Below are 21,258 nucleotides of genomic sequence, written 5' to 3'. Positions count from 1 at the left end.
CTCATCTTTATAAATTTATATAAATATATAAAAGCTTTCTTATATTATTTTTATTTCTTACATGGTAAATTTTTATAAAATGTGAATCAGTGGAGATGAAATGCAAATAAAAAAAAAAGAGAAAAACGTTAAACATTAAACTAATATGTTTCAGAAAATTTCTATATTTTGCAATTCTTAAATTCGCAATATCTGCAAGATACAAGATTTTATTCCGATACCGATATCTGGTTACGAAATATCAGACACTTTCACCAGAAGCTCAATAATGGCTAAGAAGTATCATATACGACTAAGTACGAGTTCTCACGAAGAATCACGAAGATGATACTCGTGGGCCCCGTAGAACAGATATCCGCTTGTCTGAGTCTTGTTGAGGACCAGCAGACCTCGAGATTTCTTAGGTATGAGTAAATTTACATTTGTCTCTTCCCTCGTCGACAAATTGCCACGACAACACGTCGACATTATTGATTCTCATCGTAAAAATAGATGATTCAGAGAAAACAAACACATTTAAATTTTACATCAATTATATTGATCGAAAAAGTTCACACGCCTCTTCCATGATCCTATGTCAGCTTGTAATCATTTATTTTCTAAATTGCCAATAGATATCTATTAATAGTATTCGATAAATATCATCGTTAGGCTGTTAATATCGTTTTTTTTTATCTGCGACACTGGTCACATAAAGCATATGAATAAAGTAGGCAGAACACATTTACATACGCCGCTTTGGGCAATGACTCACGATGTATCCATGTAAGGCCCAGAGCGAGAGGTGCCGTTGGCCCCACACGCCTACATTAAAACGCTGCCCGCCCGTGCTTCGGCAAAAAACAAAAAGAAGAAGAAAAAAAAAAGAAATAAAAGGTAACTCGTTCCGTAAAAGGTTCTTCAGCACGATATCGATTCATGATTCGTTGAAATATCAAGGCCGCATTTGTGTGATCCGCCCAAATCCTGACGCAAGATCTCGCGTATCGTTATATCGGCGCAATCGATTGCAGGGTGATGGAACACGCCTCTATCTGAATACCTCGATGAATCTTTTTCGTATAAATCAATTAGCGCGTGGAACTTGTTATACCTTCCCGCGGTTATTCCGGCCCGCAAGCTCATTCCAGTTACCAGATAAGCGCGCCACGTACACATGCAAGCAGGAACGCATACGTGCAATTGTACCATTGCGATCGGTTTGCTGCGGCTGCCACTTTCTCATCCGTGTGTCTTTTGTTTCTCGGTGACAGTGGCGTACAGGGTGCCCCGTCATGCCCGCTACGAATGATACTGATGCTCATTTCTATCAAGATAGTTTAATTTTAATCTTGATTTAATTTACTCTTCATCTTTTTCTAGTTCTAAGAATTAGAAAAAAATGCTGAGTAAGTTGAACTGAGATTAAAGTTAATCTATATTGGTAGAAACAGGTCGAGTCCAAATCCGGTTAACACGTTCATTTCTACTAATATAGATTAATTTTAATCTAAGTTTAATTTATTCTCCTAATCTTTTTCTAATTGTTAGAACTAATATGTGTAATAAAATTGAAAGAAACAATCATAAAATGAAGAAAATTTAAATATAAGAACATTATCACAATCTTCATTACATTGGTATATTTAAAATTTCGATTTTGCTTACGTAAGGTGAATTCATGAATCAAATGAAAGAATTAAATCTCTCATAATTTGCATCGATTAGTTTTGACATTTGATTAACACTCGAGATATTAATAAGATATAAACTTGTCTTTGATCGCAATGTTTGATCCACTTCTACGCCACTGGTCGATGCTGCAGTCTGGGTCTGCTGACGGTTCAAACTCTCCCGCCACTCTCTTATTCCATCAGTGTCTCTCGCGTGTTCGCACGGGGAACATCGCTCGCGCGTCTTTATCAAGACTCATTTCGGCGAATTCTCGGATTTTTCATTATCAGCAAAAATATTCGTGGTGTAAGATTCCGCTTTCGCGGATAGTGAGAGGAGAATCGGTTCCTTACGGTTCCGGGCCTAGCCGCGTCCATCTAAATGAGAGCCCTTCGCGGATAGTTGAAAAATATTCGGTCCTCTTCTTTCCCATCCTTTCCTCTTCCGCATCCATCCTCCTTTCTTTATTCCTTTGTTGACCTGTTCCTCACGCAAATCGCAACTACATGATCTTCCGCGGGCGTTTCGTAATTATCCGGAGAATGGACATGGCTGACCGTTTCTGGAGACTGGCCCTGTGCTGGATATGCATCGTCGGGCTCGCAGCCGCCAATGGTGAGCGATTTAAACCCAACACATTTAAAGCCAATCATGTGATCGTGGTGATCCCGTGATCATCGTGATTTTATTCAAAATAATAAGCATGTAAGGAAAAATATAAGGAAATATATATGTTGAAAAAGTTCTTAATCGAGTACAGGTACCGCGGCACTGTCTACGCTTGATTATTGCGTTCTACAATCAGTGACGAAGAGAAAACATGACAATCGCGAATGAAAGTGACGTTCCTTTGTTCTCAAGCCGATTACGCCGACGATTGGCGGTTGACGCAGCATAAATAAGTAGCGTGACACGTCGCAGAATGCATCATAAAGTTTCAAAGCACCTGACGCACGCGCGTCTAAGTAGGATGTCCTAGATCGCGATGCCTACCAGGTATCACGAGAGAGGATCATAGTCTATCTAAAGCGCCAGTCAAGGTTGCGACGTTCCCTCATGCGTCGCGCGACGCGCTCGTTATGACTGACTTTAGACTCGTTACTGTTGACGTTGGTAGACGTTTTCTTTCCTACTCGCTTCATGGTTCGGCTATTTATAAAAATAGCAATGTCCGACAATGATAAAACAAACCGACAACCAACACGCACGTATGACGCTGGAGACCGAGCGTTTTATGACTCGCAAAGGCGCGTCCAGATTCCCACTCGAGCGCCAGTCGAGTATCATTTCATCCGTGTTTAATGATCGGCGAAGAGCAAGGATGATACATGGATGGTAATCGGGTGGGAATCTGAACTGTCTGAATATAACTCAAGGAGATTATTCCCTCGAGATACGACGCAGTCGACACTAATTAAAAGTAACATAACATCAGTGTTATAATTTTGCACTCAATAATGTAACTGTTATGTAATACTACGTCTGGTTTGTCATTATTTGGTTAACTTGTAGTAAACTAACTTCATTTAACTTGGTAATGTAAAAATTATTGTAATTTTCTAGCTATGATTAATCATGAAACTAATAGCTTTGTGGTGGTAAAAGTTATTCAGTATAAAATCTCAGTCTAGAAATTAATACAATTTTTATACTATTATCAAGTTAAAGTATTACAAGTTAACCAGCAATTGAAAAACCGGGCCTAAGTTATATTACATTTATAAACCTGTTCTTTTTCCATACTTCAGAACTGAACTTCTTACACGGTCTATCTTTTGTTTTTATTCTTCAATGTAAAAAGAAAAAGAAAAAAGATGAATCGTGCAAGAAATTCAATTCCAAGATATGGAAGAAAAATAGACCTTATACTATTAAATGCGAAATTTTGGCCAGTATTCATAGTCAATTCTTATATTCAAGACCGTTTTAAGTTCTGTCTTGAGGTGTCACGAACTAATCAGAGGACCGCGTCTTAAGATATTATTTAAGACGAAATGAAATAAAAACCGACTATGAATACCGGCCTATGACACCTACACAGTACACTTTATTCGAAGGATGTTCTGCGAATGTCTTAGAACGTAGACGTCCTCGACACGTCTGTAGAATATTTCTTGGTGGTCTACGCTGTATATAAGCATTGATTTATGTTTCTTTCAGTTTATGTCGACTTCCCTCGAGTTTCTTAGCTTCCTTCAAGATACAAGTTTCACGTATTTCGAGTTTTGAAAATTGTTCAACGTATCCACCGGTAAGTTTACGTGACAACGTTTTCGGATCACGTTTAACGGTCGCAAATTCTCTTTGCGTATGTCACACAATATTACGAGAAGTGTATTCTTCTCCGAGATGTTTCTCTCGGAAGTGAAATTGCGAGCTGTACAAACAATGCGCGCACATCATCCTTGACGCAACGTGCAATTAAAAAATAACTGCAATCAAGAAAACGTATTCGCGCGACTTGCAATTAGGACAAAGGCGGAGGACAAAAGGCTAATTATCCGTTAAGAGTCGCGGGGCTTAGACAAACAAGAAGGGACAGGGCAATGGTATGTCGAAGTTAACTGACTTATCTGAATTACTCAAATTGAAGTTTATTATATCTTTTTACGCGCGCATTGCGTCAGTTGACTGATTTGCGATCGTGGAATCTTGGGAATCGAGGTTGCTCCAATTGTTTTTCTCGAGTCTTCCTTAACGCGCAGTTAATTAACCCTAATAGCAGCTAGGTATGTCGAATGAATTGTATGATTTCTCAAATATGAAATTAGTGCGATTGCGCGCGGAATTGTGTAAGAGAGTAACACGTGTGTGTGTGGAAAATAATTATTCCGCGCTCTGAATCTCTCGCGCGCGGAAATTCGTGCACACGCGACGTGCTTCGTTGTGTGTGAGTAATCAGACGTTGATGAATCACGCTATGACGCCATCGTGATCTCCTATACGTTACCGTGGCTATATTTGTATAGGAAAATTGCACGAATCATTACGTAAATTAGAACGATCGCTAAAAGATTGTCTGATCTAAATATAATACGAAATTCTGTAACACTTGAAAATCAGGCCGTTTATCACATAAAATAGAAACATTAACTGTATCAATAAAATTAATTAACTTTGTGTAGATCTGCTTGCGGAGAGATCTCTTAATAAAGACGTCTTTTCACGATGTTTAGGAGTATATTTATCGTCTTCCATTATTTGCTATGTAGCTTCGAGTTTTCTTCGTGAGTAGATAGATCATAATCGACTTCCTTCCTAGTATCATTACTCCATCAGAGAGTTACATCGAATTCTCATCGCCAGTAGGCAAAATTGATTATCCAGGCTCATGTAATGGACATAATTGAGCTGACTTACGGCCACAGGAAAGGCGAACACGGGAGAGAAGAAATAGGAATTTGCGATAATCATAGAAAGAAAGGGAAGGTGAGCGGAGAATGTAATTTTCTGTGTTTTGTGATTGCGCATGTATTCCACCTGCCCTTCGTTCTTTGCTAGAATCCGCGTGGAACGATCTTAACTGACTATCGTCCCGGAATTAGAGGGAGATCCGCGAATAATGTGAGCTATAGCTCCCGCACTAACATGTCCATAACGGGAAAAACATGAAGGCATGAACGATGGAAGATTAAATGTTTGCCAATGTGTGTTGGAACCTTCCTTTCGAGGTAGATTTGCATAGAAAAAGCTTAACTGAACGCGAAGACAATTCTTTACGACCGAAGATGATTTATGAAAATGAAATAATGCCAATTACTGTATTCCATTTTAATGATATTGCCGTTGCCAACAGAAGACTCGTCTATGTTTATGCTTTATTAAAAAATTGCACGAGAGATGTTTGTGCAAGATTTATCGTGAATTTCGATCTGAGGAAATTTTATGTGCATAGATTTTCATAATGATAGAGTTTGACGTAAAATAGTAAATAATTAAATTATTCTTTTTTTAATTACTCTCCGTTGACAACTGACATTTTTAAAGAAATTATCGACATTTTGACTGAATTTTGGTAGATAAATTTAAATTTGTAAAAAATAAACAAAATGCAATTCCTATATAATAGTTAATACTTATTAAAAGCTTTACAAGTATATATCAGAATTTTTTCAGATTTTTATATAATCCGAAATAATAATAAAATTCTTTACACTGTATAATAATATCGTAATAAAAATCTTTTCGGAGTAGGGTGCTTAAACATATCAGTCCGTTCTTGCGGCGAACGCGTGCGAGTGGGAGAAGCATGAGGAAAGAGAAGGTGAAATTCGATCTAAGTAGCTCACCGTTGTTGCGCCTTGCGCTTTATTCTCTTATTTTACCGCCATTACGGATATTAACATCATACTTAATTGCTAGAGCGCAAATGTGAATTACAGGTATTCAGTTCCGTCTGCTGACGAAACTTATTTATTGTTTTCCGCGTGTGGCTGTGGCGCGTAATATCGGTGAATGGACGACAGATTTAAAAACAAAAATCAACAATTGGCAAAGAAAATGGAGTCATGCAGAAAATTGACGCGCTCTGTTAAAATGAAATGTCAGGCCGCACTCGCGCGTGTTCAAGGATAATGAGATTTCTCGCGGTTTTAAAATTATTCGCTTCCTATCGTTTTTGTATGGCCGTTCTTTGCGGAATTTTTCCCATGCGCGGCTCATGAAGGTCGATTTATTCATTATCTAGCTTGGAAACCGCATGGAGTTTTATGAGAAAGCGAAAACGTTCGCCGAGCGGAAAAGGGATAGGGCAAAACAGTTCCACCGATTCGTTCGTGCTCTCCATAATCGCGTTCAAACACGTGGCCGGGAATGAGAAATAATGCGACTGGCGAGGATCAACCAGTTACGTACCCAGGAAGTTGTAAGCCCACCGTTGAAATATCGAGACCTGTTTGAAGCAGCTTTGAACGTTAAACGGGACGATCAATTCGAAGAAAACGGAAGGGTTGCACTTTAAGTATATTACTGTTATAAATTTTACTTTACAAATGATAGGAATATTTGTAACATGAGAAAGAATGAAGTTTCTTTGTTAGAATAAATAAAAGATCAATTAACTCGATACATTACTTCTTTGTTTATTTAAATTATTTTTCGTTTGGATTGCGGAAAGAGTAGTAGCACGATTATCTTTGCGATTAATTAATATAAATTTGAAGATAATTACCTATTTGTTAAAAAATGCTCTGCAGGAAAAGATATTTTCGATCAAGTAATCGTTAATTACATAATAATAATAATAATTTATGTGTCAGTTTTTTCCTCTAACTCTGGAAGATATTAAAAGGACATTAAACAAATATTTAAATCAGAAATACACGTTATTCGATATAAAATGTTCACATTGCAAAATATATCACTAATTGTTTTTATCCTTAAAAATATTAGTTCGAAGCGAGATATAGGATGATGACACCGTAATGTTACAGCACTGTGAGAGATGAGGATGTGGGGTATGGGGAATGCAGAGGATTGGAATGGGAAACAGAAGTGGGAGTGAGAGTAGGAGTGAGGAATCGGTTGGGAGAGGCCATAGGAAAACCGGTTGCCAATCTACACAGACACATTGGACAGAGCGCTGGGGAGATCATCGAGAAAAGGCCAAAAAGACCGAGCTCCGGTTTCCAGTAATATGACTGGACTTTTCTCGGCTTGTAGATTTTTTAATCGATTCGAGTTTATCGACGAAGTCAGCCGGAAAAGGTCAAATCATTAAAATTTTTTTTTTTTAATTCAAATGGCATATGCAACAAAATAAAAAAAGGATTAATTAAGGCAAACAGAAATTTGGATGCACGTAAAGGGAGAAAAAACAAATCTTTCAATGTCTTCATTTCTATTGATAGTATTGAGTGGAGTAATTACATAACTTCATTTGGTTTTTAGAGCAAAATTCAAACGCAAAATGTTGTTAGTTGAAAACTTTTAATTAAATACACAGCATTTAGTTAAGTATACACTATTTTATACAACAACATTCTGTCATTTATCAAGCAATCCCTCTTTCAAAGATCGATCAAAGTATGAAGCACCTTCGAGATCCATTTCTTCTGAACGAAATTTTTTTCACGGTAAAGATGTAACCGAATATATCTATTTATCTTTTCTTGAATTGCATTCGTGCCTTTATAGAAATAAAAAGCATTATATACCGAAAAAACACGTTTCCTTCCATCTTCAAATTATTGCCAAAATTGCCAACTGTTGTCAACTGTGCGTTCAAATCATTTTTCAATATATATGTATGATATTTTATATGTTTGAAAGTAAAGGTGAGTTTTTTTAATCATCCAGTGATCAATCGCATTATGCAACTTCGTTCCATAAAAATAGTCATAAGAATTGATCAATCGAATTAAAAACAATCATCTTAATGATTAGAGAGGTAAGGTATAATATTTAACACCTTCTAGGATAAAACGGAATGTACTTACTTATAGTTCCATTTAATGTTTAGACGATAAATAATTGTTCTGTTTGAAAAATTTTATAATGACGATTTATAAACTCTGACTTATGTATAATGCGGAGGTAAGCAACAGGAAATTAATAAAATAAATGTCTGAAGAGATATACGTGGGGCAATGGCTCGCAAAAGGGATGCACGAGCGTGACTTGATCTATTAAAATGTCATTAATCAAGCAAAGAAATCGAAGTCTCGAGATGGCTATCTCAAGATCGATTGCCGCACTGATGTACCAGATAATCGATGTTGCACTGTCGTGCACATTTGACGTAACGGCAACACTTTTTTCAGTCAGTCTATCTAGGCGTGCTATCGGCATGGATCTTTTTCCTTCACTGACTAGACAGAACCTCCCGTGCTCGGTTTCTTCGGCATTTGACGTATTTCCTTCTCAGCACCTCTCGTCACACCTTTCAATGTTCTCTCGCTCGATGACCCTATAGTTTCATGAGCTATTCGAGAACAGACAAACGTTTCCTATGTAATTATTTATACACGAAAGATAATCGCATGCATTCTATCACAGGCACGTTTTATTAAAAAAGGAAGTGATCGAAGGTCAATGTGGCATATCGAATACGCCTGAAGTGGCAATAAATGACAATGAACGTTCAATTTCTCGTAACTCACAAATTAAATGACGTCTTGAACAGTTATCTTGACGTGGCACAAGCAAAAGAACGTGGATGGATAGTGAACCCTGACACGTCATTTTTGCGATAGCTTTTATGAATGGTGACCCAACCCATCGAGAAAGGCGAACCGTTCGTCACGCGTTTAATGATCTCAACATATCCAAAGTCTCATAAACTCGCTATCTTTTTGTAATTATTTTTTTCTTCGCAATATAGGAATGCGTTCCCTTTCTGATTGATACTTCTCCATATTCGCCGTTAACTACATAATAAAATTTTATCTATTAAATGGGACACAATCATCTGATATTTTAAATTTTAAACATAATTTTAATTACATGTTTTTAAATATTAATTATACAAATTTTATATTATAATTCTTATGCATCTATATTCAAACGAATATCACATTTAATGTACATCACTATAATTATTTCTTTCCATTCTCTGACTAATAAATGTATCAGTTAGATATTCACAAAATTGCAGATTGTACATTTTTTTAGATTTTTTTTTTTAGAGGTATCACTGAGTTATTGCTTCGAGGAATATTGTATCTTTATGTCGATACCTTTCGTGAGCATGACCTCTTCTCCCAGGAGTTCTTATGTTTGTACATCACATGTGTGTGTGTATATACGAGGCCCAGCCAAATATGGCGGATACCGGTCGAACCACTTGCGTGCACGTGTGTCACCCGGTACACGCGTAGCGTTACGGATTCACGCGTGTGCACGCATCATGCGTATCATGTATGTCTGTGCATACGTGAAGATACGATCGACAAGGGAATAAATTCTCTGCTTCATGTTAACGGATATGATTTTGCAATCTTTGACAATACTAACTAACACGATCTTTTATTACTCCCTTTCATTTAAATAATTTAAATAATGTTCACTCATCGACGTTCGTCATTTGGAGCAAGATTATGTGCATTATATTTATTCTGTGGATTAATCAGAAACTGATTAAAGTAATATAGAAGCAACAGTCTTAAAAATTCTTCAGAGTTCACGATGAGTTAAGAAAAAACGATACTCGATTGAGGTGATCAACCATGTTCAAGTCATTCATTTTTTTCAGTCAGTACATTTTTTTCGTTTTAATTTATAAGTAATTTATAAATAAATGTTTTACCAGCGCTGGACTTGTTATGAAGAAATAGTATTTCTTGAAGCACCCGAAGAATGATTTGATCATAAAATCTTCTAAAAGAAGAAGTAGCAGAATTCTAAAGAATCAATCTTTACAATAACGGCAATGAAACAATTTTTTTCATTAGCATTGACCGCATGACCTCAAATGTACCCACTTGCTACCAGGAAATGTACTGCATAAAACATTTCCTGGTAGCAACTGGATGCAGTGAGAATACGTGCCGGTAGGACCGAAAAACTTTGATTTTACGGTGTTCCGCATCCGCGGAGCATCAATCGCGATGTAACGAATGATGCGCGGAACGAAATTGTTTGCTCACCGAACTTGTGTCATTTATCACGAAGTGTTATCCTGCTACTTTCCTCGGTACCGGTTCTTCGCTCCTCTTCTCGGCAAAAGAACTAATTCGTATAAATCGCTGTTTTCCTTATGCTCTGTGCTCTCTTTCTCACTATCAGGAACGTTCATTTTCATGATTGATAATGATCCAGCGAGCAGCGAGCCAGGTTACACGCGAACTTCGTCATTAGACACGTGTATAATCAGCTAATCATTAATCACACGTGATCTTTTTTTTGTCGGATGTCGTGTATCACCAGGCCGATGTCTGCCAAATTTACTGCTTGCTCCCCCTTTATTAATTAAGATACATGATGTCAAAGATCTAGACTAAAGACACGTTCGAATAGAAAACCAAATCGATTATAATCTTTGCTTAATTGCCGAGATTTAACTAATATAAGCATTAGAAATTTATATAATATCTGGTATCTGGATTATGTTAATTAGATTACTTACTTTAATATTAATACATGCGTAAATGAAAGCAACGAAAAAGACTCATTAAACGCTATGACGTTTATAGAATAAATTTCGAGACGATCGCTGTGTTTTCATTCCACAGAGGCACGATGCATTGCACAAATGCACTCAGCTGCGCGCATTTACGATTATTTTCAGTGTAACCGTCTGATAAAGTTATGGAATTAATCGAAAATTAATGCTAATGCAGATAAATAATTGTGCGGCGTTTTATACGGAAGCGGGAGATAGACATCATAAAAATGCGAAATAATCTTAACGAAGTAGAAGTAAAAGTAGAAACTTGCGCAAGGGAAGTGAACGTTTATACTCAAGGCCACTCGAAGCGAATAGCGATTATTGATCGTTCGTGAAAAATGATCGCTATTACTCTAATTGGGGAGAAAATGACACGACCAGAGTGCGCACTCGATTTAACAATTTAATAATTGTGCCAGAAAGACAATGCTATTCCGTAATATGATGAATCTGTTTTTTTCGCGAAGGTTTATTGATCTATTGATTATCGAGTGGATAAAAGTGAGAATGATGTTTCGCGCAGGAACGGAGGATCGTCATACTCTGTTATTTCATTTTATTACCTATAATTATTCCTATCATTCGTCATTTGCACCTACCTCGATATCACAGCTATGTATTTACTGACATCTATGTCTATGCTGTTGCGTATCGCGATCCTCCTTTTCCCTCCTTCTGTGACGTATTCGTCGTAATTGCAACATTTTTTATATCTTTTTTCATGACTCACACTCCGTAATTATCCCTGCATCTTATCATTATTCCATCAAATGCCATAGTCCTTGTGTACATTTTATCTATATTCTAATTGTAAATTCAAATAATGATCGTATGGCAGTTAATCAAACGAGCCTAATAAAAACGAATAAAATGTTGAAGTTTTATTTTAAAATTTTATTTTATTCTTTGTGCAGTGAATTATTCTTTTTAAAAGCACTTTGCTTTTTTTGCGTTTGAAAATATTTCAAAGTAGTTCAGTAGTCGAGAGCACGTAAATAGCACAGAATATCATTAGATAAGGTATCTACGCGTTGTCGTTAGAAAGGAAAGAGAATGAGAACGGTTTGCAGATTTTTTTTTAAGTGTTATATTTTAGATAATGCATCCACGTAGAATCCACGTTACCGCGTTACTAAGCACTTACTGAGCACCTTCACGGGAAAGAGGGATTCGAGGAAACAATTAAATTCTGTGATCAGATAGCGCTGCGAGTATCCTCTGGAAAATGTATTCCGTGCACGGACTGCATCTAGCACAGTACGGATAACAAAGTGGTTTGCCGGAAGTTAGATAAACTCGGGGACTCGATTCGATACCTTGGAGATGACAGCCGCGTACGCCTGAAAGCATCCAGGATAACAAAGGATCTCTTCGCGAGATTCTATCTCAGCCAATTGATTTACTTTCGAAGAGTAAATCGATTTTAAATGACTGATTATCAGATGATACTTGTCAGTGTAATACCGACAGTCGTTGTAAAGTAATAAACGAGAATTGTGATTGTGATCACAGCTACCGTCATAGAATTATACTAGAATTATACTAGTTGAATCATTTAATATCTCAAAAAAAAAACTGACAACATCGCGAAATCTGAATCAAAATTCATATATTTATGATTTATATTTTTTTTTTACATTTTATAATGTATAAATTAATAACAAGCTATAATGATTATTATTTTGATAATCAATGAAGTAATTGATGATTTCTACTATAGAGTATTCACAAATAAAATGAAAGAAATTTTACATAATTCACTACGATTTGCAGATAGCGATCTCCAGAATCTAGATCTGAAAAGTGCACAATGGATTATAAATAACGACGAGCGTGCGAGCGCTTTATGCATTGCCATACTGTCTCGAGTTATAAAATTGTTTAAATAATCGTGCAGCTACGCTCTGCGGGGCGTCGACTTAATCGTCGTAGGGATTACCGAAAACGCATGTATAACGGTAAGCCTCGGTAGCGCGTATAATTTGTATAGTGCGTGACGTCATAAATAATTCATTACTTTTTCACAGCATCCCGTACCGACGCGCTCCGGGAGGTAGGAGAGTCCCAACAGGAAGTGGAATATAAAACATGTTCCAATTGTTATCTTAATTTAGCTTAATACACACGCTTGTTAAAAGATACCTAATTTTCGTGAAAAAATATTTTATTGTTTAGAAATACGTATCTTGGATAGAACTAAGATATTTTTCCACAACTAATTTTTAAATATTAAAAAATGATAGAGGCAATGTGATAAAATTGATAAAATTGGTCATCGGAAAATGACGCTTTTAAGTTAGAATAAGGATTGAAGTTTCCTGGAAAAGCTTCAGTTCTCTGATTCGCCTTATCTGCGTGTGACTCGTCCATCTTCTCTAACCGTTCAGGGCTTTCCAAGAGAGTTAGTATGTGATGGACGATCAATTGTTTCCGCGCTGACGATTACTCGCGATGGCGATGTACGATAGCGCCGATATTAACGATGTGAGAGACACTGAATTCTAAAGATGACCGTCGCTTTTAAAGGAAATCTCTTTTCCGCGCGATTTGTAGTCATTCGATCGATGCTCACAATGTTCGCCTTCTCGGCTTGTCGTGATATCGAATTGTAATGCTGTCACTGGACGCGCCTCACTCCTATCACGCGATTCTCCTTGCCTTTTGTGTGTGGCGTGTCCAGCTTAAAAATAAAAATTGTAACATACGCAATACAACTTACAGATTCTACACGATTGGTCGGTGTTTATCTTCAAAAGACATTGCCAAAGGAAGATGTTTGCTTCGTGTTCAGATTTTTATCTTCAGATTATAGAAGGAGAATAAACACAGAATCTTAGTCAAATCAAAAAATAAATGTGATGCACGCATACTTTTAGTCAGAACAAATCGTATGATTATTGAAGAGCTACCTGGAGAAACGTTGTAACCATTATTTTTATGAAAAATGATGCTTTAATGGAAAACTATTGCTCACGTATCAACTATATATCTCTTTTCAATTTCCTGTAAAATTAAAAAAATATTGAACGTTTTAGAAACTATTCTTCGAATAAGAAAATCAAGATCGTGTAAACCGGTTAATAAATATCCAATGCTAACGTAAACTTACTATTAAATTCTTGATAATCATTAAGCGATGATTATTTAAACTAATCAATCAGTAATTAATATTTAAATTAATCAAAATTTAAATCAATCAAAATTTATTACATTATTATCATATAGAGCGATTTATCTCATAATTATCGTTCGCGGAAAGTTTTGCCATGCAAACTTGCATCGAATCATCAGACCGTGCCAATCCGATCGCAACCGAAACATCGTTTTCCCGATGGGCATAATAGCCCAGTTGGATCCAGGAAGTCGGCAGAGAAAGTACCGAGGAAGGCACTAACAAGATATCCATCGACTTACGTGCCTCATCCTCCATGTGCTCTAATCCTCGACAATCTGTACCCGGTTGTAACCGGTCCCCCTTGCCACCCGGCGCGATTCCGTCGTTTCTTCGAGTTTCGATCGACAGAATTGTGGGCCGCTAATGATCACTGATGATTAGTGATTTACCGAGTTGGCGGCCCTTGTAATCGGTGTGCGCGTATTGCCGCGGCAGGCAGAAGCAACCGGAATGGAATCACCGTTATCGCGTGTATTCGCCATAGCTTGCCTACGTTCCTTTTTTTTATATATCATTCAACGTAACATTGTATTTATTAAGAACTTTCGATCCTGTTATGTAACCCTTCCCTCGTTATGGATCTAATCGCCTAACACCCCGCGAACGATAACGCAAGTGATTCCTGATCGACAAAGATGTTATGATCGTTACGATGGAATCCCATGTTTACCACGTATCGCGTAACCGCGTAATCAATCAGTAATCAACAAAATGCGAAACCACAATAGCGGATCGCTTCTGATTGATTACGCGGTTACGCGGTAAATACACCTCATAGGACTGCACCCTTAGAATTATAAACAGTGATTGAATTTGCCACATAGTGATTAACAAATGTTTTGCAAAGAATCAGTATGACTCATGAATTTTGTTGATCACCGATAGTATCAGTAAAATTGATAAAGAGTCTTTCCTGAAGAAGAAAAAGGGAACAGTATCCATGTAATGTTTAATAAATAACTATTAAAATTAATAAGATGAAATATATAAAAGTAGGAAATCAAATCTGATATGTAATTATGTGATTTTTGTGCTACTTAAGCAAGACCGTGAGAAGAGAATAAATACAATCGGAGTAATAGCGGTTGAAAATTATACCGTTTAATGCGAAGTATAATTACAAAATGAGGAGGCGTATCATTTAATGATTTTTATGTTCATATTCGTTCTGTATACTTTTTCGAAACCTATGTAAGCTATAACAGAAATAAATAAAAATAAGCCAAGCGAAGATCAAAGCACATTCTACCTATAAAGATTTACATTCGCGAAAATTAAATGACGAGCAAATGTCATTCATCGAGTATTACAGCCGGTATTGCAGCGAATCAGGGTAATAATTATACATACTTAGTATATTTATAATCTTAATGTAAAAAAAGATATATATTTTCTTCATATTTTCTGCAATCGTTATCGTATTTCGAGTTGCGCGATGCTATCTTTTTTGCGACATCGATTCGCGCTGTTGACGATTTGTGTTTAAAAAATGAAAAATTAATTTCTAGGTTCGAAAGATTAATATTCAATAATAAATGTAGGTTGAGCTCAGCTGGTTTATGACAGTATAATTGCACGCTATATATATATAACGATAACTTGACAAAATTATCGTTAAATATGCAATTACTTTATTTTTGCGTTAATATGTTATGTTTTAACGTTTCTATTTGTTTATATTAAAATTATTTAATTCCATCAGCAATTGAAGATGATCGCGTTTAAGTCGAAACCTTAGGCCTATTCTTTTTGAATTTTTGCCAGTTCATCTTTCTTCCTCTTCTTTTCTCCTAGAGAGAAAAGAAAGAAAGATGAATCGGTGCAAAAGTTCAGCCAAAAAGAACAGGCCTCTTGTAATCAATTTCCAACTTCCAATATACACTAGAACGAAGAACTAGTTTGGCAGTTCTCATTTATTATCTTTGAGCTATATAATTTACAATAGATAATGCTAATAGATAACATTAATGGAAAATGTTACATCATATGGGGATTTCCTATGTCATCATTATATCGCTTTGCTCGCAATTCGCAAAAAGTCTGCAATGTGCAATCACTGTTCATTTTTCTCCCTCCAATCATTCATCGGTACTGTTATCCACAGCACGCGATAACTCCCCACGAATATTAATTGATTACTGTAATGCATAGCCGTCGCGGTTACCGTTGTTCGGTTTGTTTGCTTTCGCAGGAGAAAAATTGACAGATTGTTTCATTACACGACGTAATAAGTACAACGAAAATAACTATCTCGTGAAGAAGAAGAAGAAAGAGAGAAAGAAGAAACCGCGGATCTTCTTACACGAATATTTGTGCTCCAGGACCAACTGATCTAACATACCTACGTTATTTGAAACTTAATCGCTTCCGACAACAACGAAGTATTCAAGCGTAATAGGTAGGCAGCGCGTTGATTTTTGCCTCGCTGCAGAAAGCGGAAAAGATGTTATTGCACGCAGGACCGTCGATCCTACATGTTCGATCTTCGCGGGAGCCCGAACATAGCCGTGCAGAAATGTAATTATTCATCTCGGTTCTCATCTTAACACTTCACAGTAATGACCACAAATTATTGTAATTCCGACGATCGTAAATTGGCGCAATTTACTCTCTGCTTCTTCTCGGTAGCACAACGAGGTAGCCGTTTGCGAATCCCACGTTGTACTGAAAGAAAATAAAGTGTCATCGAGTTGGTAGAAATTGGCACTGTTATCAGCAGCAAAACCGGTCATCGAATAATCGAATTGCTAGTTTTATTACTATAGAAATATAAATTGAAATAGGAATCAGGTGAGCCTGAAGAAAAAGGGAAGAATCCTAACTACTTCTCTTCTTAGGATCAAATCTTCTTAGGATCAATTATAATTTTTATCTTGAGAGAACGGCTTGAGACTAAACATAACGTAGCGTTTTACGGCGCGATGGGCTCGTTACTCTTGAGAGGATTTAGGCGCGTTAACGGGAATGCAAAAACGAAAGTAAAGTGGCAGTGCGGTAAGCTCGTCGGGCAAAAACCGCGTCGAAGATAATGGAAGCGAATATAAGAGAGTGGGTCGCGTGAATCAGGTCATAAAGAGTCAATGAAGAACTCATTTTTGGTCCTGCGAATTAAATGATGAATCGACTTGACGAACGTATGAAAAGCGGAAGCCCGTGCGTTGAAGGCATACGAAGAAGAAAAGGTTGAAGGTCACGAAGTCTTCCTCAGTCGAGAGGTCATTATCGGTTATCTTGCGGAAATCTTAATCTTGCAAGCTGAAGGAGGCGCGTCGAAGTGCGCGAAAGACGACGGGGGGTGACCGGTAATACTGCAAGCAGTATATGTTGTAAAGAAAAAGGAAGAGGAAGAAGGAGGAAGGAAGAAGAAGCGGAACTCTCCCAGGATCGACGGGAGGACCGGAGGTAATATGTAGTACCTTCTCGAGTTTAATAGTAGAAGAAGAGCGCAGGAAGAAATAAGAAGCGTCGAATAATAAAGAAGGATAAAGGGAGCAGAAACGTGAAGAAGGCAAAGGAAGAAGGTCAGGTTCACGGACCTCGCGCCGAGATCGAGGGATTAGCGAAGTGCACCACATTTGAAGCTGATAATTACGCCTGATAATACGTGAGCGTGAATAATCTCAGGCGGGGTAGATTCGCGTTCGGGGCGGACAGAGCGGCAAAGAATAATATTACGAAGGGATCCTACCCTGACATATTTTGATTAATTCAGAGTTAGCTTCATCAACGTAAGTTTATTTCAACCTTGGTTTAATTAATCCGTCATCTCTGAAGCTAGGATTGAAAGAAGATGAAGAGTAAATTAAAGTACATTTTTGAATTTTCTTTTTGATTTCTTGAAAATGTTTTGTAACGAGAAAAGAAGAGACAGAGCAATCAGAGCATATCATCTATTAAATGTCTGTAAAGCTGAACTTTCTTGCTCAAAGATTTTTTGCGCATTGATGGTTTCCATTCCAGTAGCTGATTTATAAATAACTTTCTGACAGAACAATACAGACGCGGAAGTAAAACTGAATCGTTGTTTTCGAAAATGGTGACCAAGCTGAGGAAAAACCGCGTTGCCGTGGCAAGCTCGGGAAGAAGGAAAGAACAGTGGGTGAAGGAAGATAAAGAAGAAGAGGAAGAAGTAGAAGAGTGGTAGCTCGGCGGGAAGCGGCGGCCGGGGAAGGGAAGCTAAGGTCACGGACCTCCTCCGAGATCGGCAGAAGATCAGCCGCGACTCGCGCCTTCGCTACCTTCGCGGGAACGCTTAACTTGCTAATGGAAAAGACCGCCGTGGCTTCGTAGGGATATTTAAAAACGACACGCTGCGCAGTCACGTAATTTACGCGTTAACTGCGTGCGCGGGACGGCCTGACTGACAGACGTTGCATAAAGTCTGTCTAGATAAGCGCCTGGAACGGGAACCAGGGTGACGACCGGGAGAGAGTCATTAGCGGTAAGGGAGGGGATGAATATTCGCGACACGTTTAGTGTCAGAGGTGATGGCCTCCGTAAAAAAAAATAAAAAAAAAATGAAAGTGGCTCCTTCCGCTGTGAATACGGAGAAAAATGCAACGACGGCGTGTCACGTCGCTGGCTGTCGACACCCAGCGAGCGAGTGAGTATGCTGATGAAAACGAGTCGGTGCATATTAAGCAGACAGAACAATTTCGAGAAGAGAGGAAATACCCTTCGACCGTTTTCGCGCGGTGGTCGTTCTCATGCGTGACATGATTGCATTGCGTGGATAAAGATGAGAAACGCGCTCGAGATTCGAGATAATCTCTCCTTATGTTCCGAAAAGATCCGGCCGAGGAGACGTATGGTCCCGTTAAAATACCCCAGTGATTTCCGCAGCCTTATCGTCGATGTCATTTCGGTCCGCCGCTCAACGTCACCGTTGTCGGCAACGACGCGCAGACTCGCCGGACTCGAGGACTTGATCAACGCCTGTCAGATAGTACCTGCTAATCCTTTCGAGTACTGCAATCCGAACGCAGCGAGTGCGCCGGACTCCCGACCGGCTGCCGCTGAACATCAATTTGTCTGCCGTGGAAATAAAAGAAGGCACCAGTCTCCCTGTGTACTTCCTGATGTGTGCGCTCGCCTACAATGTATATTAAACATTCTACCGGTCGTTCAGCGTCTGTCAGCCGACGTGGCGCTTGTTTATCTTTGCCTCGTGAATGAGACGACTCCTGCGGACCGCGCGGAACATGCGTGAAGCCCTCTTCTCTTTCTCTCTGGAGTATGTCCTCGAGCGATCAAATGAGCTGCTAAACCATGTAAAAATTCAGCTCCAGGGTTATTTCTCATTGAATCATCTCGGTCTAGTTGCATTATTTATCTTTCCATCGTTAAACCTGGATACAATCATGTAACTTTTTTTCTTAGGACAAAAACGTGTAAGTTGAAAATTTTTGTTATTGAAGTTAATAGACAAATTTTTTTACTCTAGAGAAAAAGTTACATGATCGGTACCCTGCATTGTATTCCTTAGACACATATATAGAAAATAACTAAGATTAATATTCATATTGATTCTTATTTCAAAATCACCTTAAGTAATGTTTTAAGATGCTAATACTGCTTTGTGATCGGTATTCATAGTTGGTTCTATATTTAAGATCGTCTTAAATATAGAATCATTATACTCTTAAGATATCATGAACTAATCAGAAGGCTGTATTAGTATCTTAAGACATTACTTAAGTCTTAAAATAAGAGTGGATTGTGAATACCGCGTTATTGGCTTGTGATATCTTAAGACTATCTTGAGATGGTTTTAAATATAAGATCCGACTATGAATATTAACTTAGTTATATGTTGAAGTTATATGTGTAAAGAATCAGTAAAAGAGGAAAAGAAAAAAACTTTTAATTTAATTGGTTTGTCTCGAGCAAGTCAGTGCCTATCTAAAAGGTCTAACAGAAAATTAATGATACCAGCGACGTTCGCAGAGCGTTATTAAAACGTCAAAGCTCGCGATTGTTCGCTCTGTCATTCATTATCGGGAATCGCGACATGACGGAAGGCTTGGCTGGGTGATTGCCAGAGGCCAGCTACATGCTCCAGGATGCAGACCGAGGGTCGGTCGGATGCATCGCGTGAAACTCGCATAGGTCCTCAGTTGCTTTGTCGTGGGGGAATGTTCTCCACGTTCCCTATAATAGTTGCGCGTTGCGCACGTGACGATGATACCACACCGTGAATTATTACCCGAGCTCGCTGCAAAGCGCGTGCGTTAGGTGTGAGGAAAATATTGCCACCTCGCGTATCTTCCGAGATTAATGTTGAATTATGCCTGTGACGATAGCCCCGAGATTGTTCCTGCTTCCTGCTTTGAAGATTCGCGAGGACACAATCTTCGAAGTTAATAGACAAAACGATATTATAGATTATTAAGGATATCTCTGGTATTTTTGTTAAGCAAGAAGTATATGCTATAGAGTAGAGTAACACTAATTTAAACAATGATAAAAGAGTTTAATTATGACTTGGTCTCTTATTGTTACTTTATTTTATAAGTTTATTTAGTATGTAAAATTGCGTAATATTAGATTTTTCTATTTAAATTGTTGAAGATAAACTGATGAAGACTTTGTTTGAGTATTAACATTTTAAAATATATTATGTATACTATCTTATTAGATTACTAAATATATTTTAATTATTTTAACATCTAAGAAAGAATCTTCTTTGAATTAATAAAAGAATTTGTATTCTAATATAGAAATACGAAAAAAATTGCGGTACACTTGAATTATTTTGTAAAAATTATAAGGCTTTTCTATATATCTCTCATTGAACTTTCTTCATTATATTAGAACGCGTATATATTCCTTTCGATATGTGGTTTGACGTCATCCGATAACGGTGAAAGTATCTATCATAATGTTCTGTGAATAAACAGGGTCTAATCCAATAGGATATACATCACCGCGTATTTTCCGAGCGCATCGCTGCGCTCTTCACTTTTCAAGGTCGGACATTTACGACTTTATGGGGCAATTATTGTGGTATACAGCAATTTAGTTTGCGGATACGGCTAACTTCTGCTCATCCTTCCATGAAGCAAAATCGTTAATCGTCTTGAAAATCTTTTTCTCTTATCAAGATATATTTTTAAGTATCGATTTGAGCGATTAATATTAAATGATTCAATTAATATGTACATCGTAAAAGAAAGGACAAACAACTTTTATGTCTACAAAAACTAGTTTAATCGTATTTCTATTTTAGGAATTAACTTATCGTTCTTCCATTTTATTTGTATTTTTGGAATTAAAATTTTTGTATAATTTTCCTATTTTTTCCTTGTAAAAATTATAGAAATGT

General features: G+C 37.5%; 1 protein-coding gene across 1 annotated transcript in view; it reads left to right on the top strand.

Moving 5' to 3' along the window:
• Window positions 1–2,159: 2,159 nt before the first annotated feature.
• LOC108686256 overlaps window positions 2,160–21,258 on the top strand; it is a 26,173-nt gene continuing 7,074 nt past the window's right edge. Inside the window, exon 1 of the mRNA XM_018191465.1 lies at window positions 2,160–2,268. Coding sequence (XP_018046954.1) covers window positions 2,160–2,268 — 109 coding nt within the window. The remainder of the gene's footprint in view (window positions 2,269–21,258) is intronic.

The sequence above is a fragment of the Atta colombica genome, unplaced genomic scaffold (assembly GCF_001594045.1).
Source record: "Atta colombica isolate Treedump-2 unplaced genomic scaffold, Acol1.0 scaffold166, whole genome shotgun sequence".
NCBI lineage: Eukaryota > Metazoa > Arthropoda > Insecta > Hymenoptera > Formicidae > Atta > Atta colombica.
This window is presented reverse-complemented; position numbering and strand designations above follow the sequence as displayed.